General features: G+C 44.2%; 1 protein-coding gene across 7 annotated transcripts in view; it reads left to right on the forward strand.

Annotated features, from left to right (window-relative positions):
- Positions 1-26,694, forward strand: part of dmd (dystrophin) — a 94,669-nt gene that overhangs the window by 57,467 nt on the left and 10,508 nt on the right. For all 7 annotated transcript variants that reach the window (XM_024263140.2, XM_024263145.2, XM_024263142.2 and 4 more), the window contains 18 exons: positions 417-566; positions 643-741; positions 1,266-1,365; positions 2,422-2,591; positions 2,669-2,786; positions 3,866-4,077; positions 4,160-4,314; positions 4,394-4,583; positions 8,056-8,228; positions 8,303-8,459; positions 8,638-8,749; positions 9,448-9,716; positions 13,647-13,793; positions 14,485-14,542; positions 17,114-17,174; positions 20,891-20,952; positions 26,312-26,386; positions 26,485-26,686. In XM_024263140.2, coding sequence (XP_024118908.1) covers positions 417-566; positions 643-741; positions 1,266-1,365; positions 2,422-2,591; positions 2,669-2,786; positions 3,866-4,077; positions 4,160-4,314; positions 4,394-4,583; positions 8,056-8,228; positions 8,303-8,459; positions 8,638-8,749; positions 9,448-9,716; positions 13,647-13,793; positions 14,485-14,542; positions 17,114-17,174; positions 20,891-20,952; positions 26,312-26,386; positions 26,485-26,686 — 2,510 coding nt within the window. The remainder of the gene's footprint in view (positions 1-416; positions 567-642; positions 742-1,265; positions 1,366-2,421; positions 2,592-2,668; positions 2,787-3,865; positions 4,078-4,159; positions 4,315-4,393; positions 4,584-8,055; positions 8,229-8,302; positions 8,460-8,637; positions 8,750-9,447; positions 9,717-13,646; positions 13,794-14,484; positions 14,543-17,113; positions 17,175-20,890; positions 20,953-26,311; positions 26,387-26,484; positions 26,687-26,694) is intronic.

Below are 26,694 nucleotides of genomic sequence, written 5' to 3' on the forward strand. Positions count from 1 at the left end.
AACTGACCCCAGACTGACTCTGGACTGACTTTGGACTGATTCTAGATTGACCCCAGACTGACTCTGGACTGACTTTGGACTGATTCTAGATTGACCCCAGACTGACTCCAGACAGATTTGGACTGGCTCTGGACTGACCCTGGACTGGCTCTGGACTGACCCTGGACTGACTTTGGACTGATTCCAGACTGATCCCGGGCTGATTCCAGAATGACTCCAGATTGACTTCAGACAGATTTGGGCTGACCCTGGACTGACTACAGACTGATTCCAGGACAGTCTTTTGCATAGAAATAGTAAACGAAACCCATTTAGCGTGGTACAATTTACTGACATAAATTCTTTACCATCGATTACTTGATGAGGTTCAAGGTGGAGGTGACCCCCCCATCCCCTCTTGACCCCGTCCTCTTCAGGTGTCCAGGGCTCTCCCTGAACGTCAGCTGGAGATCGAGGCTCTGCTCAGAGAACTTTTGAAGCTGCGCGGCTCTCTGGATGATCTGTCTGGCTGGGCATCGAACACCCGGGCTAGGCTGGAGCAGAGTCCAGAAGAACCCCCGCCCAGGGTGGGACACTCTCCACATTTCTAAGAGACAGCATAGTCTGGTTCAGGCTGTCACCAGGTTATGTCTGCTGGAACAGGTGATGGAGGAAGTGCAGGTGAGGCAGCCAGAAGTGGATTCAGTTCTGGAAAAAGCGGAGCGGATCTTTAAGGAGGTTCCAGATGCTCAGACAGAAAAGGTGAGGAGATCTGAAGAGATCAGGAGGTGATCTGTAGAGGAAGCAGGTGATCAGCTGGAACGCCGTGTTTTCTTCCTCAACAAACAGAACGAAGATTGTAAAGTTAGTGTAGAAAGTGTTTAGTGAGGAGTTTTACAGACTAAAACATCCGTGGTGATAATTACAAATAATGTAATCAGTGTATTTGTGTGTATTTGGACTGATATAAGTATATGTGCAGTAATACGTGTGTATTTGGACTGATATAAGTATGTGTGCAGTAATACGTGTGTATTTGGACTGATATAAGTATATGTGCAGTAATACCTGTGTATTTGGACTGATATAAGTATGTGTGCAGTAATACGTGTGTATTTGGACTAATAAAAGTATGTGTGCAGTAATACGTGTGTATTTGGACTGATATAAGTATGTGTGCAGTAATACATGTGTATTTGGACTGATATCAGTATATGTGCAGTAATACGTGTGTATTTGGACTGATATCAGTATATGTGCAGTAATACGTGTGTATTTGTAACCAGCTAAAGTACATGAAGCTGAGAGAAGACTGGACGGTGATCCTGGAGCTGCTGCATCAGCACAGACAGAAGATGGCCGCTCAGCTACAAGCTAAAACAGCCCGTAAGATGCTGATCTATCGACTCATACCCCTGAAATAACTGTTATTATACCATGATGCTGCTGAATCCTGGATTCTGATTGGCTGCTGGGTGTGGATTAAAAAGTGATAAACCACACCTAAAAAAGAAGTTCCGGTCACATAGAGGTAAATGTTTGATATCACTGAGCAGGTTTCTTTAAAACACATTTTTCCTTCATCATCTGGACAAAACAAGCAGTAATGGATGAACTTTCTCTCTGAACTGATGCTTTATTTAACTTATTGTAACTATCAGCATTTATATTGTGTTCCTTTTGTGAGGTAAATTAATATTGACAAATGAGTCAACCCCCCGCCCCATAATGATGGGCTTATCTTCAGTCATTTGTTTTTAAAATGAGTTCTTCTCCAACTAATAAGACACATCAGTCGGCATGAAAGGTGTAGTCTTCTGTTTCACCACAAGAGGGAGTTTCTGCTGTTAGAGCAGCTCAGGAGAGCAGAGTCTAGAACCTGCCGTGAAATGAAACATTCAGACTGAAGCTGATTGTGTTCTGTTTATGTTCTAGCTGCTCACTGAAGGATTAACATCAGAAAAAGAAGAAAAATATCCTCATTTGTCCGGGTCTTTCTTTCTAAACAGCAACACTTTACCGCTGCAGTTGAGGTCTGTAACGGCTTCTGGCTTCATGCTGTGTTCCATGTCAGCGTGACAACAAACCGCATCACGGATCAAATAGTCCGCTTTGTGTGGAAAAATGAGCTAAACCAAAGAAATAACCAGAAGAAAGTACTAAATATTGATTGAATGTTTATTTATTTTGTAAATGACCATGGTAATAGTGGGATAATACCTGATGAAGAGTGCATTATGGGAATTAACGCACTTCGCGGAAGCAACCGAAGGACGGTTCAGGCCTCCGCGTCGTGCGTTAATTTCTCATAATGCACACTTCGGAGGGTATTATCCCTCACTTGATAGACACAGAGTCCCTAACCTCTTCATGTTCATACTCCAACCATGACTACAAACCCTAAGGCCTCGACTCTCCTTCACATTTTCATGTTCTGTCCAGATGAAGGTCTGACCGGCAGTTCCCAGCCGGAGTCTGCAGCTCTGGCTCAGTTCAACAAGTCGTGGGCGGAGCTTACAGACTGGCTGACCATGCTGGATAACATGGTGCAGAACAAACAGGTGGTGGTGGCCGACCTGGAGGATATCCACGACAACATCTCCCAGCTGAAGGTCAGGATCTCTGTAACTGTGAGGAGCTGAGGCTGGACTTGCACAAGTTCAAACCATTTCATTTTTTTTTGTTTTAGGCATCTTTGCAAGAGCTGGAGCAGCAGCGCCCCCTGCTGGAGAAACAGGTCACTGCAGCACAAAACCTGAAGAACAAAATCAACAACCCAGACACGCGTACTGCCATCACTGAGCGCAGTGAGTCTACAGACACAACCAGACACATTTATGTTCCTTCATCCTGAAAGAGGAACAAAGAAGCTAAAGTCAAGACAAACTAGCACATGTGATGTATCTAGAAGATCAGAGAGAATAAAAACCTTCACCACATGCACCTGCGTGGAGGTTAAACAGGTGAAGCAGGTTGTTGGGTCTGGATGTCTGAATGGATGGACGGAAGGATGGATGGATGGGTGTAAGGATGGATGGACAGAAGGATGGATGGATGGGTGTAAGGATGGATGGACAGAAGGATGGATGGAAGATGGATGGATGGATGGAAGATGGATGGATGGGTGTAAGGATGGATGGAAGATGGATGGATGGATGGATGGAAGATGGATGGATGGATGGAAGATGGATGGATGGGTGTAAGGATGGATGGACAGAAGGATGGATGGATGGAAGATGGATGGATGGATGGATGGAAGATGGATGGATGGATGGAAGATGGATGGATGGGTGTAAGGATGGATGGATGGAAGGATGGATGGATGGGTGTAAGGATGGATGGATGGAAGATGAATGGATGGACGGAAGGATGGATGGATGGGTGTAAGGATGGATGGATGGAAGATGGATGGATGGACGGAAGGATGGATGGATGGATGAATAGGTGGGTGGGTGGGTTTGTTTGGTTGTTGGTTGGTTGAAGTGTTCTTGATTGGTTGGTTGGTTGGTTGTTGGTTGGTTGGAGTGTTCCTGGTTGGTTGGTTGGTTGGTTGAACAGACAGATACCTAATAGAACTGAAAGCTGCATGAAGGACACTAAAACAGAAATCCTGGATGTTTATCAGGAAGATCTGAAGGAATTGGAAATCCACAGAAAGAGAATAGAAGGTCATACAGACGAAAAGGTCCTGGAACCCTAAATATCATAGTATAAACTGCTTCTCATTTTGTTGACAGGTCAGTGACTGTCATTTGACTAAAAAGCTAAAAGACTTAAAGCATGAAGTGATCTAATCAGTAGTATAATTATACCCATCAGTCAGATGGAGGTAAGAACCTCACTGTCCTGATGGGATCTACAGCCGTTGTTCTCTCTGCCGTCACAGTCGACAGACTCCAGACTCACTGGGAAGACTCTCAGACCAAACTGTCAGACCGGACGAAGCAGCTCCTCAACATGCTGCAGGACTCCACCAACTGGCTGGACCACAGGAAGGAGGTGGACCGTCTCACCAAGGAGGCCAGTGAGCGTCTGGAGTCCTGGCAGGAGATCACGTACACCGTGGACCAGCTGAGGAGGCAGCATGCAGATCTGAAGGTGCTCATCCTGTCTCCTCGTATCCACATGAAACAGCCCGATCATCAGGTCTCAGTCAAATGTCAGCCATTGGTGTCTGCAGGTCTTCATGAAGGACCTGAAACTGTGGCAGGAGCAGGTGACGGAGACCACGGCTCTGGCCAACAAACTGCTGACTCTATACTCCAATGATGACACCCATAAGGTCACCCAGGTCAATGACCGCATGATGGCGACGTGGTCCCACATCAACAAGCGGTAAAGCCGGATTGCTCCTTGTTCTTTGTCCCTTTGATGAAGAAGAAGAACGGTGAACGTCAACCATCATGTGTTTCAGGGTATCAGACAGGGAGGCGGCTGTGGAGGCAGCTCTAAAGCTACTGCAACAGTTCTTCCTGGACCTGGAGAAGTTCCTGAACTGGCTGGCAGAGGCAGAGACCACCTGCAACGTTCTAGTAGACGCCACCAACAAGGAGCGCCTGCAGAAGCAGCCGGACAGCAGCAGGAAGGTGCTGGCGCAGTGGAAGGTGGGACTGAGCTGACAGTTTTAAGACGTAAAACACTTTTCTCTTGGTTTGTTTTGAGGTTTATATTAGCTTCAGTTTGCTTGTTTAGTCTGTTAAACTTTCTTTACCATTTTAGTCCATAATGCAGGGTGTCAGGCTCAATCGTACAAGGGGAAAAAATCTGAAGAACACCTGAGATCGGGGGCCTAACAGGATAAAGATGTATTAAACTCTCTAAAACTACATTTTTAAAACTTTACAACTGTAACTTTTTAACATAATCATGAACTAGAGATATCACATTACCAGTGATAATGCTAGTGTGAATGCTGTGAGCTGAATGTGACTGCTGAAGATGCTAGTTCTTACAAAACTGATAGCTGAAAACGCTGAAGCTAATAGCTGAAAACTAAACGGAAGACTGAAGTCAATAGCCAGCTGAAATATTAGCTAAATGCCAAATTAGCGTAAAAAAATAAAAAAATAAATAAATAAAAACTTAGGTTAGCCAAAATAGCTACCATGTAGCTGAAACATTAGCTAAATTTCAAAATAGCCTAAAAAATCTTAGTAAATGCCAAAATAGTCCAAAAAGGTAATAGAATGACAATTTCTTAAAATTTAAAATGGTAACTTTTCATCATAATTGTGAATAATAAAAACCGACAGGAATATTATTCCAGAATAAATCAACTTAAACCTTAAATAACTCATATATTATATATTTTGTCTGAATTATACAAGTTAGAAATGAGTTCAAGATAACATCGGGTCATTAATAACAATAAAATGATCTGGAGGGCCGGATAGAATTACCCCGAGGGCCAGACCCGGCCCCCGGGCCGTGACTTTGACACATGTGACATAATGATCGATGGGCATCTCTGTTGATTAGTGCTTCAGTTGAGTTCAGGTTTGTGGGGTTGATAAGAGCTTCAGTGTGTGTACAGGAGTTAGCTCCGCCTTAAACCCCTCCTCCTCGTTACCTCGTTAACAGGTCTGTCAGACATCAGGTTTGGGGTCTTTTTCAGACACAGAGGTCTGACTTCCCCTCGTGGAGGAAGGGGGCGCTCACAGCCGACCAACTCTGGTCTGGAATGACAGAAATGCTGTGAGGCGGATGGAGAGATTCCTCCGTTCCTCAGACCGGCTTCCCCCGCCGGGTTGAATGGCGAGCTCTGTTCTGACGCCCACGCTGTGACCGTCATCAGAGGAGCTAGTGATCAGTTCTCCCTCAGTTCCTTTGAGTCTGAAGCAGCTGCTGGAAGTCCAGCATGTCAAAAGCATCAGTCTGGTTCTAGTCCTCTCTGCTGCTGTCTGGGCGCCGTCCTCCTGGATCCTACGCCGACATCGTCCTGACCTTTGGTATCACCATGACGACTACCAGTCCAACCAGGAACAAGACCCAAGAACAGACGACTGTGTTTCAGCTTCTTCTGGAGTAGTCGTGGTTTTCAGGCCGACAGGATGCTGTGGCGGAGAGTCTACCGTGTTCAGGTTGGAGACACAAATCCAAATCCAGAACGGTTTTGGCTCCAAACTGGTCGGCCGTCGACATGGTCGACATGGTCGACATGGTGTGCTGCTGTTCAGTGTTGTTGTGAAGTCTGGTCCTCCTGATGACATCAGCATTGTGGCCTCGGCTTGTCTGCTGCTTTCATCACGTCTGTGTTTGAGATGAGGAGATACGGAGGTCACACTCCAGGTATGGTGTTTAGGTTTCTCTGACAAAGATCAAACGTTCCTGAGGAACAACGTCCTGAAGACATTCAAGTTTCCAGACGTTTCAGAGAAGATGTGAACAAAGACAGTGGAGTTATTCTGTGTTGGACCCTACCCATCCCAACCACTACCATAGAACAGGTGACCGTGGGTCCATCAAAGGCTTAGATGTCATTTATCGGAATTAAGACCCTGAAAAGTATCAAACTGTCTTGAATTCTGGGTGACAAGGTCTGAATTTTGCTCTTATCAATGCGAGAAAGTCAAGAATGAAGACTGCTTAAAGGTAGTGGCGTTGTAGCAGCGTGGAGACGGCGTCCACTACTTTGTTCTGACGTTGGTTAAAAAGATTTGGCAGCTCTCTCCTCATTCACTGCTTTCCTGCTCCAGTCAGAAAGGTTCCTCTACTGACGAGAGAGCAAACATACGTGAATAGAAGAGCGGCTGGCAGCAAAAAGGTCCAAAGTGTGTCTGTTTTCTAAAGTAAAGATGCAGCAGGACGCTGTCTCAGATGTGAAAGAAAAAGGGAAAAAAGTGGTTTATAGGGGTGGAGTCAGGAATAACCGGTCCAGACAGAACTAATACACCAGATTCTAGCAGAGAAGTGTGCAGCGCCAACACTGATCCAGCACTTATCCTACCCTGATTCAATACTGATCCAACACCGAATAAACACTGATCCAACACCGATCCAACACTGATCCAACACCAATCCAACATTGATCCAACACTGATCCAACACTAATCCAACACTGATCCAACACCGAATAAACACTGATCCAACACCGATCCAACACTGATCCAACACCAATCCATCACCGATTAAACACTGATCCAACACCAATCCAACATTGATCCAACACCGATCCAACAAAGATCAAACACTGATCCAACACTGATCCAACAAAGATCAAACACTGATCCAACACCGATTAAACATTGATCCAATACTGATCCAACACTGATCCAACACTGATCCTACCCTGATCCAACACTGATCCAGCACTGATCCATAACTGATCCAACACCAATTAAACGCTGATCCAACACTGATCCAACACCGATCGAACACCGATTAACCCTTCCGCTCTCCTTAGTTTGTTTACATTAAAAGTGGGGTCATCTGGACCCCCCAAGACAGTGCGCTGAACTTTTTTTTATCTTTGATTTTTGAGTTTCACTAATGTCCATGACAGACATAAAATCCTGTCCACCTTTGTCATGGAAGAAATCACATATCAATATGTGGTTGGAGTCAACTGGACCCCAAAGAGAGCGGAAGGGTTAAACATTGATCCAATACTGATCCAATACAACACCAACCCAGTACACAACCCAAAATAAACCTAATGTTCTCCACCAATCCAACACTGATCCAACACAGATTAAACATTGATCCAACATTGATCCAACACTGATCCAACACTGATCCAACACCGATTAAACACTAATCCAACACTGATCCAACACCGATTAAACATTGATCCAACACTGATCCAATACAACACCAACCCGACCCAGTACACAACCCAAAATGATCCTGATGTTATCCACCTCCAACACCACACCAGACTGAATCCAGACTGCAGAGAGGATTCTCTGATCCGGTCACATCCTTTGTCTTCTGTCTGGTTCTTCTTACACTCGTCCAGGTTCTGTTTTTCACAGTTTCCCTCTCAGACCTCCACCGAACATTCCTCAGAGTTTCCTGAAGTTCTAAGTCTCCTGTACTTCTGACTGACTCACCTGTCCGGGTCTGGGTCCGCCTCAGGAACTGCAGGCGGAGATCGACGGCCACACGGAGCTGTACCACTGTCTGGACGAGAACGGCCGCCGGATTGTGTCGTCGCTGGGGGAGTCGGAGGACAAAGTTCTGCTGCAGAGACGTCTGGACAACATGAGGCAGCGCTGGACCGACCTGAACAATAAGACTCTGAGCATGAGGTGAGCTTGGTCAGACCGGCGCCGGGAGGGGGACGTGAGCACCAGAACCAGGACTACCACTGTTGGTGTTTCAGGTCCCAGCTGGACTCGGAGATGGCTCCATGGAGGAGGGTCCACATGAACCTGCAGGAGCTGCTCAACTGGATCCGACTGAGAGCTCAGCAGCTGGAGCAGGAGGCTCCAGTAGGGGGCGACGTCCCCACAGTTCAGGCACAGCTGGAAACACACAGAGTAAGAGGTCCAGATTTGTCTTCTCCAGTCTGGAAACGTGGATTATTGTTGAACCTACTGTCTGTGAAACCCTTAAGAAAAGCTAACACTGACGGATGTTTAGAGAAGGACAAACAGGAAGTGTCCTACCCAGAACTCCACTCTACACCACGGTCCTGAACATCAGCTGTTCTTTCAGGGCTTCAGGAGGGAGCTCAGAGTGAGGGAGCCCGATGTGATCAAAGCTCTGGATGACGTGTCCACCTTCCTGTCGGAGCTTCCTCCAGACACATCCTGGGCGGAGTCCAGAGGTAACCACACACCTGAGCTGCTTCTGCGTGGAGATAAAGACATGTTCCTGTCAGCTGAAGACAGAACTATGTTCTAAAGGAGGAGTCCCCACACTTGTTCTTGTGAGGGCCACATAACTGCTTTCATCTCTGATGGGGGGCGGGGTCACTGTAAGGCTGACAGAAAAAGTGTAACAATCACAGCCTAAACATGAACATTTACAGTTTTCCAGAAAGCCACACATAGCTGAATTTTAAATAATTCATTTCTGTAATCTTCATAGAATATAAATGAATACTAAAACATTTTAAAAACTAGATATATAGCATTACCTGGCATAATGCTAGTGTGAATGCTGTAAGCTGAATGTGGCAGCTGAAGATGCTAGTAATGATAGCTGAAGATGCTGAAGCTGATGGCTGAAATGCTGAGGATAATACTTGATATTGCTGAAGCTGATAGCTGAAATGGCTAAAGCTGATTGCTAGCTAGAATATTAGAGAAATGCCAAATTAGCCTAAAAAGCTGGAAAAAAAATAATTTAGCCAAAACAGCTAGCATGAATCTGAAATATTAGCTGAACCCCAAAGTAGTCCAACAAACGGTTTGTGGACCCTGTTCTCAAGCAGAAAAATGTCTCTTTGCAGATGAAATGATCTTTTTCTGTCTGAAGAGAACCTGATGACCTAGTTCAGTTCTTCTGCCGGTTCTCCTCCAGACATCAGTCCAGAAGAGCGCGCTCAGAACGTGGGCAGAGTCCTGCGCAAAGAAGCCGACGACGTGAGGAGCCAGTGGGAGCTGCTCAACGGCGCCTCGGCGGACTGGCAGAGGAGGCTGGAGCTGGCTCTGGAGCAGCTGACAGAACTGCAGGAGGCGCAGGACCTCCTGGACACGCAGCTGAGGCAGGCCGAGGCGGTCCGGGAGGCCTGGGAGCCGGTCCAGGAGCTGTCCGCCGCGGCTTTGACCGAGAACATCGACAGAGTCAAGGTGAGCCTTGGCTCCTCCCTCTCTTACATGACAGGGATGCTAGGGGATAAAAGAAACAGAAAGCCGTGGTCATGTGACCATGTACTTCTACTTGATCATCAAACAGGATTCTATCGTCTTTATGAAGTTAAAGTCTCCGAATGGCTGTAAACTCCCTGAACTGTATTAACACCAGTAACTGATGAGATGATCCAGAAAGGTCTAAACCGTCCTTCAGGTTCAGTCCATACTATAAATGTTCTGATGTCCAAACCGTCCTTCAGGTTCGGTCCGTACTATAAATGTTCTGATGTCCAAACCGTCCTTCAGGTTCAGTCCGTACTATAAATGTTCTGATGTCCAAACCGTCCTTCAGGTTCAGTCCGTACTATAAATGTTCTGATGTTCTAACCGTCCCTCAGGTTCAGTCCGTACTATAAATGTTCTGATGTCCAAACCGTCCTTCAGGTTCTGTCCGTACTATAAATGTTCTGATGTTCTAATCGTCCTTCAGGTTCAGTCCGTACTATAAATGTTCTGATGTCCAAACCGTCCTTCAGGTTCTGTCCGTACTATAAATGTTCTGATGTGTCGGGTATAAAACACGAGATCCAGAATGGACCAAACCGTCCTTCAGGTTCAGTCCGTACTATAAATGTTCTGATGGTTCTGCTATAAAACACAAGATCCAGAAAGGTCCAAACCGTCCTTCAGGTTCTGTCCGTACTATAAATGTTCTGATGTCCAAACCGTCCTTCAGGTTCAGTCCGTACTATAAATGTTCTGATGTTCTAACCGTCCTTCAGGTTCAGCCCGTACTATACATGTTCTGATGGTTCTGCTATAACACACATGATCCAGAAGGGACCAGATCTAGTCCACATGTGACTCTTGTCTCAATGTTTTCCAGACAGTTCCAGTCACTTCCAGTCTTTGATGACTGACTGCTGGTTCCTCTCTGTCCCCTTCTGCTTTTTTAGTCTTCATTCTGTGTAGCTGAGAGAATTTCACTACAACCAGATAGAATTTAGGAAGTTCTCGTTCATAACTACTGACTAAGTCTGTCCTGTGGGGTCTTTGCTGGTCAGACCTTCAGAACTGAGGGTATGAGGGAGTCTCCACTGATGACCTGAAGGTTAGACGATCTGAATTTGACTGAACCTGAACGTCTCTTTCTAAAGACAAACCTGAAAGGAACTTTAAAGAAAAGGGTCTGGTTCTGAAGAAGAATAGTCATGGACTCTTAGAAAGACTTAGACACTCACCTCTCTATGAACCCCCAACACCTGTACAGGTCCATGAGACCAAAGCTCTAGACAGCTGTAGATGGTGCTAGCTTGAACGTGGTGATGAACTGTAGCATCCTACAGCAGTTTAGACGATCTCTAGAGAGACTGATACTATTTCTTGTTCGACAAAATATGATTTTGGAGAGTAAAATATTGAAAGTTATTTAAGGTTTAAGTTGATTTATTCTGGGATAATATTCATGATTTCATAATTATGTTAAAAAGTTACGGTTTAAAGTTTAGAAAATTGTCATTCTTCTAGCTTGTTACATCCATATCGGACAAACCGGTCCGAAGTCTGACTATCAATGGGGACGATAACAGTAAACTGGACACCACGAATCACTACATAGAACACAGTTTACTAAATAAACAACCCCTGTGTCCTGAAATAGAACAAAGAAAATCATTATTACTTTGGAGTTTAGCTAATATTTACACACTAGTTGTTTTGGCTAATTTAGGTGTTTTTTTTTCTATTTTCAGGATATTTTAAAGCTTACCTATTTTTCAGCCATATTCTAGCTGTTTTAGCTAATTTAGGTTTTTTAATTTTTTTAAGGATATTTTGAAGCTTACCTATTTTTTCACCTACATGCTAGCCATTTTGGCTAACCTAAGTTTTTCTCATGTAGTTTTTTGGTCAAATTTTGCATTTAGCTAGTATTTTAGCTGGCAGTTAGCTATCAACTTTAGCGTTTTTAGCTATCAGTTTTCAGCTATTAGCTTCAGCGTTTTTAGCTACCAATTTCAGCACGTTCAGCCTTTTGATTTAAATTATTTTTTATTTTCTCAGGGACAGTTAACATTAAAAGCATTGCATAAATGAGCCAGAATTAGCCCAGCGGCTGTTTTTCATCTGTTGTTCAGCTATTAGCACTTGCATCTTCAGCTATCAGAACTAGCATCTTCAGCTATCAGCACTAGCATCTTCAGCTATCAGAACTAGCATCTTCAGCTATCAGCACTAGCATCTTTAGCTATCAGCACTAGCATCTTCAGCTATCAGCACTTGCATCTTCAGCTATCAGAACTAGCATCTTCAGCTATCAGAACTAGCATCTTCAGCTATCAGAACTAGCATCTTCAGCTATCAGCACTAGCATCTTCAGCTGTCAGCTCTAGCATCTTCTGCTATCAGCACTAGCATCTTCAGCTATCAGAAGTAGCATCTTCAGCTATCAGAACTAGCATCTTCAGCTATCAGCACTAGCATCTTCAGCTGTCAGCACTAGCATCTTCAGCTATCAGAACTAGCATCTTTAGCTATCAGCACTAGCATCTTCAGCTATAAGCACTAGCATCTTCAGCTATCAGCACTAGAATCTTCAGCAGCCACATTCAGCTTACAGCATTCACATTAGCATTATCACAGGTAATGCTGTATATCTAGTTCATGATTATGTTAAAAGTTACGGTTTTAAAGTTTTAAAAATGTAGTTTTAGAGTGTTTAATAAATGTTAATCCTGTTCGTCCAGTGACCCAAAGTGTGGTTTGGATGAGTGTGAGATTGAGTTTGACACTCCTGATGTAGCTAGTACTATCACTAGATTATGACTTTAAATTCAAATTCGACTTTATTTATATAGCATCTCAAAGTGCTTTCCACAGTCATGAATAACAGTAAGACAGAGAGTCGAAAAAGCATTCATAATAAAATAAAATAAAAAACAAATAAAAACACATTAAAAATCCAGCAACATGAACATCCCGCAAGTAAAATATCCACTAAAAACATGTGTAAGAACTAAGTAAAAGCTTTACTAAAAAGATGAGTTTTGAGCTTTTTCTCACAAACCTCCACAGTGGATGAAGGTCTCACACCCTCAGACAGGCTGTTCCACAGGTCAGGTCCACAGAGCTGAAATGTGGCCTCGCCAAAGGTTTTAGTCCTAACTTTTGGGACCACCAGCAGACCTGCACCTGAAGACCTGAGGGTTCTGGGAGGGTTATAAACTAAAAGTAAATCTGATAAAAATGAAGCTCCAATACCATGTCAGGCCTTGTAAACCAATAATAGAACCTTAAAATCGATGGTCGGTGGTAGTCCAGATTTAAAGCCTCTAAACCACTCTTCTTCAGAGTGGGTCTCACCATGGCGGTCTTTAAGGACGGAGGGAACATCCAGTCTGAAGAGACATTAACAATGTTCAGGAGCTCCTCCTCACAGGATAAAAGGAAGTGGGGATGGGGTCGAGAGAACAGGTTTTAGTTTAAGTTGAGAAATCACTTTCTGAAGCTGTGTAGCATCAATCAAGATAAAACTGTCAAGTGTGTTTTTACTAGTCAAGGGGAGTCCAACAGAATGAACTGTTAGTGGTCGTTGGGAGATATTAAATCTAATCCTATTTATTTTATCACTGAAGTGGACTCCAAACTCCTCACATGTTGTATTACTGAGTATAGTACACGACCAAAAGAGATCGGATTGATCAACCGGTCAATAGTAGAGAAAATAATCTTTGAGTAATTGTTATCAATTTTGAATAATATTTCTGTTTTGCATGTTTGATAGAATTGTTGTACTGAATTAATTCGTCCCTATTTGGTAATGAACTGTTAGTTTTGTTTTCGTCCCAGCACTCTCCTACTACTATAACCCTTTCTAGTACTGTGACATGAGGTGAGTGGTCATTGAAGGAGCTCCTCGTGTTCCTGCAGGAGTTCCAGGAGGAAGTGGCTTTGATCAAAGATGATGTCACTCATATGAACCAGCTGGCGTCCGCCTTTGATCCCATCAACATCCAGCTGTCGCCCTCCAACCTGGAGCGAGTCGAGGATCTGAACACTCGCTGGAGGCTCCTGCAGGTACCCCGTCATTCTGCTCACACTCGGCCGTCTCCAGGACCCGCGGGTCCAAACAGAACCGGGTCGGTGGAACATTGTTACCAGCACAGGATTATGTAACTAGATATCAGGACGTTCTACCTGGATGTCTGCTGCTCCCGCCTCAAAACTGCACCCGTTAAGCATAGACTTGGTGCAACTGCTTCCATCTATCGGTTCTGGACCCAGAACCACGAAGAAAACTTCTCAACATCTACCAAGAGGAAGTCACGGACAGATGTGAGGGAGGTATTTATTCAGTCAGTGCGGCCCGGTACCAAGTGACCCGAAGGCCGGTGCCGGTCCACTTACAGCACTAAAACTGACTGCTGCAACATGTTTAGATGTGGTTGGAGAGCATGCTCTCTGGTGGTCTTCAACTGATAATTCAGGTCCTAGAACGAGCTCATGAAGCGTTTTGGATCCATTAAGGATCAGTTATGGATCAGTTTGAGTCTCTCATCTGTGATCTCTGGATCTGGATTGATCTCCTCGTCTCCGCTGCTCTGATGCTGTTTTCTTCTCCAGATCTCCATCAAGGATCATTAGATATTTTGGCTTTTATAATGATCTTTTGGATCTGTTTTGGATCCGTTACAGATAACTTTGAGTCTTTCATCCGTGATCCCTGGATCTGGATTGATCTCCTCATTACTGCTGTTTTCTTCTCCAGATCTCCATCAAGGATCACCTGAAGCAGCTGACAGATGCTCACTTCAGCCTCCAGCAGGGTGAGTCAGCTGTTACCTGTATTTCTGTGACACCGTTGTTGTCTTTGTGTAGGTCGGGGGTCGGCAACCTGCGGCTCGGAGCCGCATGCGGCTCTTCAAGCACCCCCTTGCGGCTCAGTGGCGTTTTTTCTAAAATGGTCTCAAAATAATATGAAATGTTGGAAGGAAACATATAGTAGCGATTTGGGTGGGAGCAGAGCCACTGATGACTGGCAGATTAAATCCAGACATCACTTGTGCCCCATACATTGTACAATCCCTCGTGATTGGAGTAAGAAGCGCACACGCAGGCCATGGAGACCAGTTGGTGTCAACATTTTGACTACCATTTTTTTAACAGCTCCGAACCACAGAACAGCCGACACTGTGAGGAGCCTCACTCATACACACACCACTCTCACTCATGGTGCCGGTAAAACACTCAAGTCCCATAATGCAACACAAGCACAGACACTAACTCCACCCACTAACAAGGAACTATTTCTAAATTAACAGTCAGGCTGCCACAATATTTTTGTTTTAATACGATTTCTGTAGGAGGACAAACATGACACAAACATCCTTTACGTTTTCCAGTTGTTGTGAGATGAGTGTAGATGCTTCCACGTCGTCTGAGTCAGCGCACAGCAGAATTCCTGCCCGTGCGTCTGGAGCGCACGTGAGCGCACGTTGCTACGCGGGTTTTGAAGTCGGGTCACGAGCTCCACGTACAAATCGGCACGCATTGAGCGCGCTGAATCTTCAATCCGGTTCAAGATTTCCACGCACAGTCGCAGCAGCTCAGAGCTGTAACTGTGCGTGGAAATCTTGAACCGGATTGAAGATTCAGCGCGGGAGCTGCTTGTGGGCGGAGTCTGCTTCAAAGCACAGAAGTACCAAACGTGATCACGAAGGAGAAATGAATCATTACGGTTTGTGTCCGGTCAGGTTAATATGACACCAAGATGAGATGAGCGCTAATGAACAGTAGAAGAAGAATAGAAGAAGAATCTCCTCCCCGCCACTGCGTGCGTGACCGCGCTGCTCCGGTGTGGATACCACCTGCTGAGCGCGGCGATGTGCATTTCTCCTCCACCGGCCGCGTGCGGTGCGTGGCGGGGAGGAGATTCTCCTTCTATTGTATTTTTACTGTTCATTAGCGCTCATCTGCATCTACAACAGGGAGAACCGAAAGTAAAAGTGTTGAAAATCCCCCAAATCTTTCTGAAGACTTTTGTTTTCACAACTCTGTCCTTTTAAATGTCTGACTAAAAAACTCACGCGCGCTCCAGACTTGGAGGGCAGGAATTTAGGTGTGCACGCGCTTATATTGACTCTTCATTGAAAGTGTTGATTGACGCGGCCAGTGTGGAAGCACCTTAAAGGTGCACGTTACATTTTTGTGTTTTTTTTTTTTCAAATCCTCTAAATAAAAATGACATCAAAAATCGTATTTCTTTATTGCATTTCTTTAATTTCATCAAAGCAATGAAACAAACTGTAATTCATTCATATTGTAGTGATGGTCTCAGACACGCGCTGGGCTTGCTGTCGGTCTGGCAGCGCAAGGAATTGTGGGTTACCCGTTCTTTTGCCTGTCTGACTGAAATTGGATTTAAGTTTGGGTTTTCGTCAACGTGTTTTGTTGTCTGACTGTTGAACATTTGTTGAACATTTATGATTTTGTCCTGTTATGTTTGAATTCTTCCTGCACCTGGAGTGAGAATGAGGGAGAGACTGATCAGGACCCCCTCTCGTTATGTCATTGAGGGATGTCAAAATAAAAGCTCAGATGTTCATTATGAGGTTTTTCAGCTTTTGTCAGATAGTTTGACGCTGCAATATCTCACCAACTTGTCATGAGGCCAAAAATGCAGCTTATATGACACGAGGACACGCAGCAGGAGAAATAATCGTTTATTCGACACATTCTCCATGTGTTACTTTCAGTGTAAGACTTTAATAAGCTGTTTCAATTTGTGCGGCTCCAGACATATTTGGTTTTTATTATATTGGTCCAAAGTGGCTCTTTCAACACTTTGGGTTGCCGACCCCTGGTGTAGGTTGTGGTTGTTGTAACTGTTGACATTGTTGTTGTTATCAGTGAAGTCTGAAGTCAACAATACCAAGTAAAACAAACAACAAACTCCAGTGGTGAAGACAACAACACAAAAGCAACTATTTGAACAAACACAACCACAACAGCAGCAACACAAACGAAATCCACAACAGCAATAACTACACTGACAAAAACAACAACTTGTTGTTTTTATCTTATTCCCATTTGGGTTACTGTTGTATATGTAGTTCTTTTTGTACTTGTGTGTGCAGTTTTCTCTATACTTTTAGTTGATGTGTATTTAGTTCTTACAGTTTTCTGTAGTTGTAGAAGTTGTTGTATAGTTTTCTCTGCAGTTGTTGTGATGTTTTCTATGTAGTTGTGTTTGTAGTTTTCTCTGCAGTTGTGTTTGTAGTTTTCTCTGCAGTTGTGTTTGTAGTTTTCTCTGCAGTTGTGTTTGTAGTTTTCTCTGCAGTTGTGTAGTTTTCCCCGAGTGTTCATGATCGTCTTTGTCTTCTGGTCTGTCTCCACAGGATCTGTAGAGAGTCCGTTCGAGCAGGGCATCTCTCCAAACAACGTTCCCTACTACATCAAGTAAGTTCTGAAGAACGTTCTGGTCTGGGTTCTGATCCGGTTCCTCATCAAACCGTAAGAGAAGGTGGAAATCGTTCTGATTCAGTTTTGTCAAAGCAAATATTTACAGTTTCTATTTTAACAATGAACATTTTCTCAATAAATTCTAAAGTATCTGTCAGACGGACATGAGTGTGTCAGGGTCACGACATCTGAAGGTCTCAAAGTCCACAGACCTGGATCTGTGTCCTCACTGAAGGTCTCAGAGTCCAAAAACCTGGATTTGTGTCCAGCTGAAGGGCTCAGAGTCCACAAACCTGGATTTGTGTCCAGCTGAAGGGCTCAGAGTCCACAAACCAGGATTTGTGTCCAGCTGAAGGACTCACAGTCAACAAACCTGGATCTGTGTCCTCACTGAAGGTCTCAGAGTCCACAAACCTGGATCTGTGTCCTCACTGAAGGTCTCAGAGTCCACAGACGTGGATCTGTGTCCTCACTAAAGGTCTCAGAGTCCACAGACGTGGATCCGTGTCCCACTACAGACCTGGATCTTCAGGAGCTTCAGCAGCTTGCCGCTCCTTTGATTTACAAAGGAGGGAGCCCCCCCTCAGACTCCTCCCCCTCTGCTCCTGCCACCCCCCACTCCCTCCCCCGGTGGTGCTGAATGCTGGAATGTATCCTCTTTTTGCTGGGAGGGGGGCTTCTTTGAGCTTTCCTTCAAACAGAGGGAAGGGGAAGGGAGGAGGGAGGGGGGAGCTGTGTGTTCAGAGCTTCATGGAAAGGAGGGACCGGAAACTGCTCCTGTATCCTTTCAAAATAAAACGGAGAAATCCAGAGCAGTAATAAAAGGTTCCTTCTTCCGCTCAGCAGCTCCATATCACGGAACACGTGACTTTATAAATGTGTCTGTGGACGGGGAAGAAAACACGGTCAAATGCATGAGGGAGAGGCCACGCCCCCTTTGTGATCAGACAGCCCCGCCCATGCCAGCATCTCCTGTTGATCCACAGGATCCAGGTCTGGATCTGATCATGATTGATAAACTGACCTCACGTCGTTAAAACACGCCCCCTAGTGACCACGTGATGAGCTGAGCTGTCTGCAGTCAACTTTCAGATGAACTTTAAGGTCTCAGACTTTCACTGAACCACATGAGGATGATGGGGGCCGTCACGTGGTCACGTCCAATCCTCCATCACTCCGACCGCGAAAGCTCCGGGCTTTTATTGTGAAGGAGCGGCCGGAAGCCTCTCCCCCCGGTTCTGAAGGACAGAACTGATCCAGGTCTTCCTCTGCGGCCGTCTCGGCTCCCGGTGAACGGACACACGCGCAGTCGGTCGGTGAGGTCGCGCGCGCGCGCCGCTCCTCGTGCGAGAGGACCGCGGCTGCTCCTGCCCCCCTCCTCCCGGAATCGACGCCCCCACTGCGGGCAGAGCGCCGCCGCGATGCGGGAGCAGCTTCGGAAGTAAGTGGAGCGCTGCTGCGCGCGCGTGCGCGTGCGTGCGTTCGTGTACGCGGGTAAAAGCGGAGGATGCCGCTGTCAGGAGCTGGAATGGACCGGGGGAAGAGAGGGGGGGTCCCCACTGCGCGCTACCGGGGGGCATCCGCACACGCGTGCACGCTTGATCGCACCCGTGCGTGGTGCTACATTCCTTTACACAGCCCTGACCCGGGGGCGTGCACGTTGCTCACCATCTTCCCGGTTCGTGGACGCACCTGCGGCCACGTAAAGGGGGGGTCTGCGCGCGCGCCTGTCTTTGAAAATGCGGCTGTGTGAACAAAGCTTGCGCGCGTGTCAACTTCAAGCTCAGGAACGTGACGTCATAACGACGCAATCCTGAGGAGGCTGTGACGCCATCACGCACGAGGCCGAAAGCCTTCTGACCTCACGAGCTTGCGGGGGTCTTCAGGAGGCTGGACCGGTTCTACACAAGCAGCTGGTTCGGACTCTGGTCCAGAATCCTGTTTATTGTCTCTGAGTCCTTCCTGTCATCACCTGTGACCGAAGCCAGGTGAAGGTTCTGAGGGTCTCAGTCTGTAGGAGGTTCTAAGGGTCTCAGTCTTTAGGAGGTTCTGATGGTCTCAGTCTTTAGGAGGTTCTGAGGGTCTCAGTCTTTAGGAGGTTCTGATGGTCTCAGTCTTTAGGAGGTTCCAAGGGTCTCAGACTTTAGGAGTTCTGATGGTCTCAGTCTTTAGGAGGTTCTAAGGGTCTCAGTCTTTAGGAGGTTCTGATGGTCTCAGTCTGTAGGAGGTTCTAAGGGTCTCAGTCTGTAAGAGATTCTAAGGGTCTCAGTCTGTAGGAGGTTCTAAGGGTCTCAGTCTTTAGGAGAATCTGATGTTTTCAGTCTTTAGGAGGTTCTTTGTGTCTCAGACTTTAGGAGGTTCTAAGGGTCTCAGTCTTTAGGAGGTTCTAAGGGTCTCGGTCTGTAGGAGGTTCTGAGGGTCTCAGTCTTTAGGAGGTTCTAAGGATCTCAGTCTTTAGGAGGTTCTAAGGGTCTCAGTCTTTAGGAGAATCTGATGTTTTCAGTCTTTAGGAGGTTCTTTGTGTCTCAGACTTTAGGAGGTTCTAAGGGTGTCAGTCTTCAGGAGGTTCTAAGGGTCTCAGTCTTTAGGAGGTTCTAAGGGTCTCAGTCTGTAGGAGGTTCTGATGGTCACAGTCTGTAGCAGGTTCTAAGGGTCTCGGTCAGTAGGAGGTTCTGAAGGTCTCAGTCTTTAGGAGGTTCTGAGGGTCTCAATCTTTAGGAGGTTCTGATGGTCTCAGTCTTTAGGAGGTTCTGAGGGTCTCAATCTTTAGGAGGTTCTGATGGTCTCAGTCTTTAGGAGGTTCTAAGGGTCTCAGTCTGTAGGAGGTTCTGATGGTCTCAGTCTTTAGGAGGTTCTAAGGGTCTCAGTCTGTAAGAGGTTCTAAGGGTCTCAGTCTGTAGGAGGTTCTAAGGGTCTCAGTCTTTAGGAGGTTCTAAGGGTGTCAGTCTTCAGGAGGTTCTTTGTGTCTCAGTCTTTAGGAGGTTCTGATGGTCTCAGTCTACATGGACCAGGACCTCTCTATGTCTCCATGGAGAGGCTCTGGTCCATGTAGGACTCTGAAGATCAGGCCCAGGTCTAAATGTGAGATGAAGCCAGTGAAGAGACTTTGAAATAGTGTATTAGAAGGTCTTTGGTTTGAGTGGTTCAGAACCTTAGCAGCAGAGTTCTGACCCAGTACAGAGTCGGTGGACCTTATGGTTCTTAGCGCTTTGCTAGCATGACTCCTATACACACCTGTGGTCTTTCTGGGTTGTACTCCTCAAATCTTAGATACAACAAATGTTCTGTTGTTGTAGTCATAGCTAACAGCATGCTAGCTAGAATGCTAACACACGGGTGTGGGTCGTCCCGGTCCGTACGGGGGCATAGACCAGTTGTAGACAGTGAGGGGAACACGTGTGTTCTGCAGTTCCCTCATACGACCAGGACGGTCAGGACTTCCCTGTCAGCCTGTGGTCTCTGCGGCGTCCCTCGGTGTCTGGACACTGCAGCTACACATTATCCCGGTCAGATGATGGTTCTGTGTGGGGGTGGGGGGTCGTTTAGGCTCTAGTTAACCATTACTGTCCTCGTGATGACACGCTCTACTGAGCATGCTCAGAGGTAATGAGCACCCTGAAGCCTGCAGGTGTAACCTTCAGGGTGGAGGGGGTGGAGCCTGAGGCAGACGTAGACCACCGTCAGGATCTAATGACCCGATGTTTCCTCTGCAGCCATCAAACCCAGACCACATGCTGGGACCATCCCAGGATGGCGGAGCTGTACCAGTCTTTGGGTGAGTCTGACTCCGCCCCCTGCATGACCAGGTTACAGTTAAACAGACCCTGAAAGGAATGAAGATTTCTTGGTCATTTTTCATAGAATATGAATGATTTCACTCAAACTTTGTTAGCAGTTAGTGGTTTTGTGAAGATGTTTATTGTCAACGTTTTATATCATAATAACAACAGAAACTTTCCAAATGATCCTGTTCAAAAGTTTACAAACCCAAAAAGGTTGGAATGGCAGCTACAGGTAACCATCCTCACCTGTGACTCGTTCACCTGTAATCAATGAGTCATGAGGAAAGCTGTCTAAAGAGCTGTCTAAAAATCTATGGGAAAAGGTAACTGAACTGGAAAAAACAGAAATAAATAGAAGATTTCCAAGAAGATGACAGTCTGAATTCAAACTTTGATCAAGAAGTGTAAAATGAGGAGTTCAGTTGGAACCAAACCACAGTCATCAGAGAAACAAAGAAAAATCCACAAATATCTTCATCCAGGACTCTGAAAGCAGAGTTGTGGATGTTTCTAGATGTCCGGTAAGGAGGCACCTGAAGAAAGATGGGCTGCAGGTCGAGTCGACAGAAGATAAGCTGTTATGGAAAAACATACTGTGAAACACGGAGGCGGTGGCTGATGGTTTGGGATGTGTGATCTACAAAGGTTCAGGAAACGAGATGAATGCAGGAGGTTGTCAGAAGATACTGGAGGACAACTGTCACTCTTCAGATCACGAGACAAACATTTCAACATTGATAAACAAGTCAGTTAGAACACTGACTTGTTTATCTATGACTGGCTTAATCCAGGAGTGTCGAACTCAATCACACACGTGACCAAAATCTAAAACACATCTTAGGTGGTGGGTTGATTGGGATAAACATTTATCAAAGACACTAAGACTAAATTTATTAAACTTTAAAACCGTCACTTTTTGACATAATTATGAATAAAAACAGGCAGGAATATTATTCGAGAATAAATCAACTTAAACCTAAAATAACTTTCAATATTTTACTCTCCATAAAAATATATTTAGTCAAAATTATAAAAGTTAGAAATGAGCTCAAGATAACATCGGGTCATTAATAGCAATAAAATAAAATGATCTGGAGGGCCGGATAGAATTACCCGGAGGGCCGGATCCTTGACTTTGATACATGTGGCTTAATCCAACCACTAACCATGAATGAAAAAAAAAGTTTTGTATTATTAATATTCTGTGAAAAATAGCCAAGAATTCATCATTTCTGCGATGAAATGTAAATTTATGAGCATATTCTATATATATTAGGGCTGTAACAGATAATCTCAGACATGCTACATGGATAATAAGAATTATTTTAAACATTGAAATGTTCCCACAGTTTCAATGAATCAGTTAGTATTAAATAAAGAATTTAGGTTTAATTTGAGCTGTTTTATTTAGGGTTTCATTTAGACATTGGGGGGACATCAGAGAAAATGTTCAGTTTTGGGTTAGAGCAGATAGATTTTGTCATTTCTAAACTATTTTCATGCATTCTTCTCTCCCGGTTTTTGTAGATTTGGTCCCAAAATATGTAAATGTCATCAGAAACGACATGTTTCAGTATTTACTTGGTGTCCAAAGATATTTTGTTTTTATAAACAGGCCTCAATGAGCGAATGTTTTAATGTAATACGTGTGAGAGTATATTTACGCTATCAAGTACTGTATATATGTTTGATCAAATACAGGTTTTGAAACTTTTCAAAAGAGTAATTTTAGGCTTTTATAATAATAATAATAATAATACATTTTATTTATCAGGTGCCTTTCATAGAACTCAAGGTTACCGAACAGGGAGCACAAATATAAAAATATAAAAACAGTAGTGTTAAATTAAGCTTAAAGGTTTTAGAAAAGACAAATGTATCGCAGTCATAAAGAGTGGGCCAGTCTGGCCTGGAAGAGAAGAGAGGGACTGAGTCCATAGTCCGGAGGTCAGGGGGAGGGAGTTCAGAGTTATGGGGCAGAACGACTGAATACCCTGCTCCCCATGGTGACCAGGCGGGCGGTGGGGATGACGAGTTGGAGGGAGGACGAGGACCTGAGGGAGCGGCCAGGAGTGGGCCGGGCGTAGGTCCGAGAGATATGGCGGACAAGGTCATGGATGGCTTTGAGGGTTAGGATTTTGTGGGGGTCCAGGGGCTGACGGGTAGCCAATGAAGCCGCTTTAGTATGGGAAGTTTGTGGATGACCTGCTGGATGCTCATAGATATGGTCAACTTTGTGCTTCACAGTCTGTTTTTCAAGTTATTTTTTAAAATAGTTTTTTATATGATTTTTTTATGGAAGCATATTGCATTAAATAAAACAATAGTAAGACCACCCTTTCTATGGTGCAATATGTTTCTTTAAAGGTTATAATTAGTGATAAACAACAAATATTTTCTTTAAAGTTAGTTGTTTTTACTGTAATGTTATGCATAGAAAAAACGTGTATATTAAAACGTGTGCAAAATTTTTCCTCATTGTGTGTTCTCATAGATCAGTGTGTTGTTGTTCTGTCAATACAAGAGTATTCCCAGCTGCCAAATAAAAGTTTTACCTGCCCTTGTCAGGTGTTAATTTAAAGGCCTCCATATATATATATATATATATATATATATATATATATATATATATATATTCAAATCCCGGCTGGGGGATCTGAAACAGAAACACCAACTGTGGACCTTTCTGTGTGGAGTTTGCATGTTCTCCCCGTGCATGCGTGGGTTTTCACCGGGGACTCCGGCTTCCTCCCACCGTCCAAAAACATGCTTCATAGGTTCATTGGTGAATCTAAATTGTCCCTAGGTGTGAATGTGAGAGTGGATGGGTGTTTTATTGAGGCCCTGTGACAGACTGGTGACCTGTCCAGGGTGTACCCCGCCTTCGCCCATCAGTAGCCGGGTTAGGCTCCGGAACCCCCGCAACCCCGAAAGTGGCAAAGCGGACAAGAAATTTAATAAGTCAATGAAAATATATATATATATATATGACATCAAAATGTTTGCTCATTGAAGCCAACTTATAACAACAAAACATTTTTGAACACAAGCAAAACCCCAAAGCATGTAGTTTCTGAATACGTGTACATGTCTTGAGACCAAATCTGCAAAAACTAAAAAAGACTGTTAGAAAAAGTGTTAAAAATACCAAATCTATCTGAATCCCCTTTAAAATGCACATTTTATCTTCCCATCCCCTTAATGTCCAAATTAAATCGTTAAAATTGCTGGAGGTTGGGGTTGTCTGCGGTACATTTATGCAGAACCGTAGTTTGTTATCCGTACAGATCACGGATTATCTGTGATCCGCTACACTCCGAGTCCAAAGCACCAATAGACTATACCTAGTTTATCGTCAATAGCAGATATAGTATATAGCAGGTATAGTCTATACCTGCTGTTGGGTCTATATACGCTATAGTTTATGTCAAGAATAGTCTATATCAGGTATAGTCTATAACAAGTATTGTCTATCTCAGGTATTTACTATATCAGGTATAGACTACAGCAGGTATAGACTACATAAAGTATATACTATATCAGGTATAGACTACATAAAGTATATACTATATCAGGTATAGTTTCTATCAGGTATAGTCTATAACAAGTATTGTCTATATCAGGTATATCCTATGTCAGGTATAATTTATATCAAGTATGGTCTACATAAGCTATAGTCTATGTCAGGTATATACTATATCAGGTATAGACTACATCAGGTATAGACTACATAAAGTATATACTATATCAGGTATAGTTTCTATCAGGTATAGACTGTTTCAAGTATAGTCTATATCAGGTATAGTCTATCTCAGGTATGGACTACATCAATTATATACTATATCAGGTATAGACTACCTCAGGTATAATCTACTTCAGGTGTATGTTATATCAGGTATAGTTATATCGGGTATAGACTATATCAACTATAATCGACATCAGATATATACTATATCAGGTATAGACTGCCTCAGGTATAGACTGCATTAGGTATAGACTATATCAAGTATATACTATATCAGGTATAGACTACCTCGGGTATAGACTGCATCAGGTATAGACTATATCAAGTATAGACTATATCAGGTATAGACTACCTCAGGTATAGACTGCATCAGGTATAGTCTGTATCAAGTATATACTATATCAGGTATAGACTACATCAGATATATACTACATCAGGTGTAGACTACATCACGTATATACTATATCAGGTATAGACTAGCTCAGGTATAGGCTACGTCAGGTATAGTTATATCCAGTATAGACTATATCAAGTATAGTCGACATCAGGTATATACTATATCAGGTAAAGACTGCCTCAGGTATAGACTACATTTGGTATAGACTATATCAAGTATAGACTACATCAAGAATAAACTATATCAGGAATAGACTACCTCAGGTATAGACTGCATTAGGTATAAACTATATCAAGTATAGACTATATCAGTTATATACTATATCAGGTATAGACTACCTCAGGTATAGACTACCTCAGGTATAGACTGCATTAGGTATAGACTATATCAAGTATAGACTATATGAGGTATATACTATATCAGGTATAGACTACATCACGTATATACTATATCAGGTATAGACTACCTCAGGTATAGGCTACGTCAGGTATAGTTTATATCCAGTATAGACTATATCAAGTATAGTCGACATCAGGTATATACTATATCAGGTAAAGACTGCCTCAGGTATAGACTACATTTGGTATAGACTATATCAAGTATAGACTACATCAAGAATAAACTATATCAGGAATAGACTACCTCAGGTATAGACTGCATTAGGTATAAACTATATCAAGTATAGACTATATCAGTTATATACTATATCAGGTATAGACTACCTCAGGTATAGACTACCTCAGGTATAGACTGCATTAGGTATAGACTATATCAAGTATAGACTATATCAGGTATATACTATATCAGGTATAGACTACCTCAGGTATAGACTGCATCAGGTATAGACTAAGGCCCGATCCGAATACTCCCCTTCTCCCTCTCCCTCAGCCCTCCCCCTTGATTTGGAGTTGCAGTTAAAGTCAAAGTCGTGTCCGGAATTATTATTTTCTAAGTTTCACACTCCAAACAGAGGGGTCCAAAGTCCGCTATCGCAAGAGTAAACCGTATCGTGCGAAGAAGCTCTTTTCTTCCCTTTGGTGCGCTCTGAACCGCAGATGTTTACATTTAAATATCAGTAATGACTTTAGTATATACTATATCAGGTATAGTTTATACCAGGTATGATATACATGTATAGTCTGTTGCCTCCTTTACTGAAACAGGAAGTGGGTTCCCCTAAGTCTAATCACTTTTCCTGTTTCTTCTGCAGCCGACCTGAACAATGTTCGATTCTCGGCGTACCGCACAGCCATGAAGCTGCGGCGTCTGCAGAAAGCTCTGTGCTGTAAGTTCTCCTGTCTGCGGTCCCTGCTGCAGCACAGGTGTTTACGGCAGGTGTCGGTGAACGTGCGCCGGTCTGTACTAACCCCTCTGTGCATGCAGTGGACCTGCTCAGCATGCAGGCGGCGTGCGAGCTGTTCGAGCAGCAGGCGCTGAAGCAGAACGAGCAGCTGCTGGACGTCCCCCAGCTGGTGTCCTGTCTGAGCAGCCTGTACCAGCGGCTGGAGCAAAGCCACGCCCACCTGGTCAACGTGCCGCTGTGCGTGGACATGTGCCTGAACTGGCTGCTGAACGTCTACGACACGTACGTGC

This window comes from Oryzias melastigma, linkage group LG2 (genome assembly GCF_002922805.2).
Source record: "Oryzias melastigma strain HK-1 linkage group LG2, ASM292280v2, whole genome shotgun sequence".
Classification (NCBI taxonomy): Eukaryota; Metazoa; Chordata; class Actinopteri; order Beloniformes; family Adrianichthyidae; genus Oryzias; species Oryzias melastigma.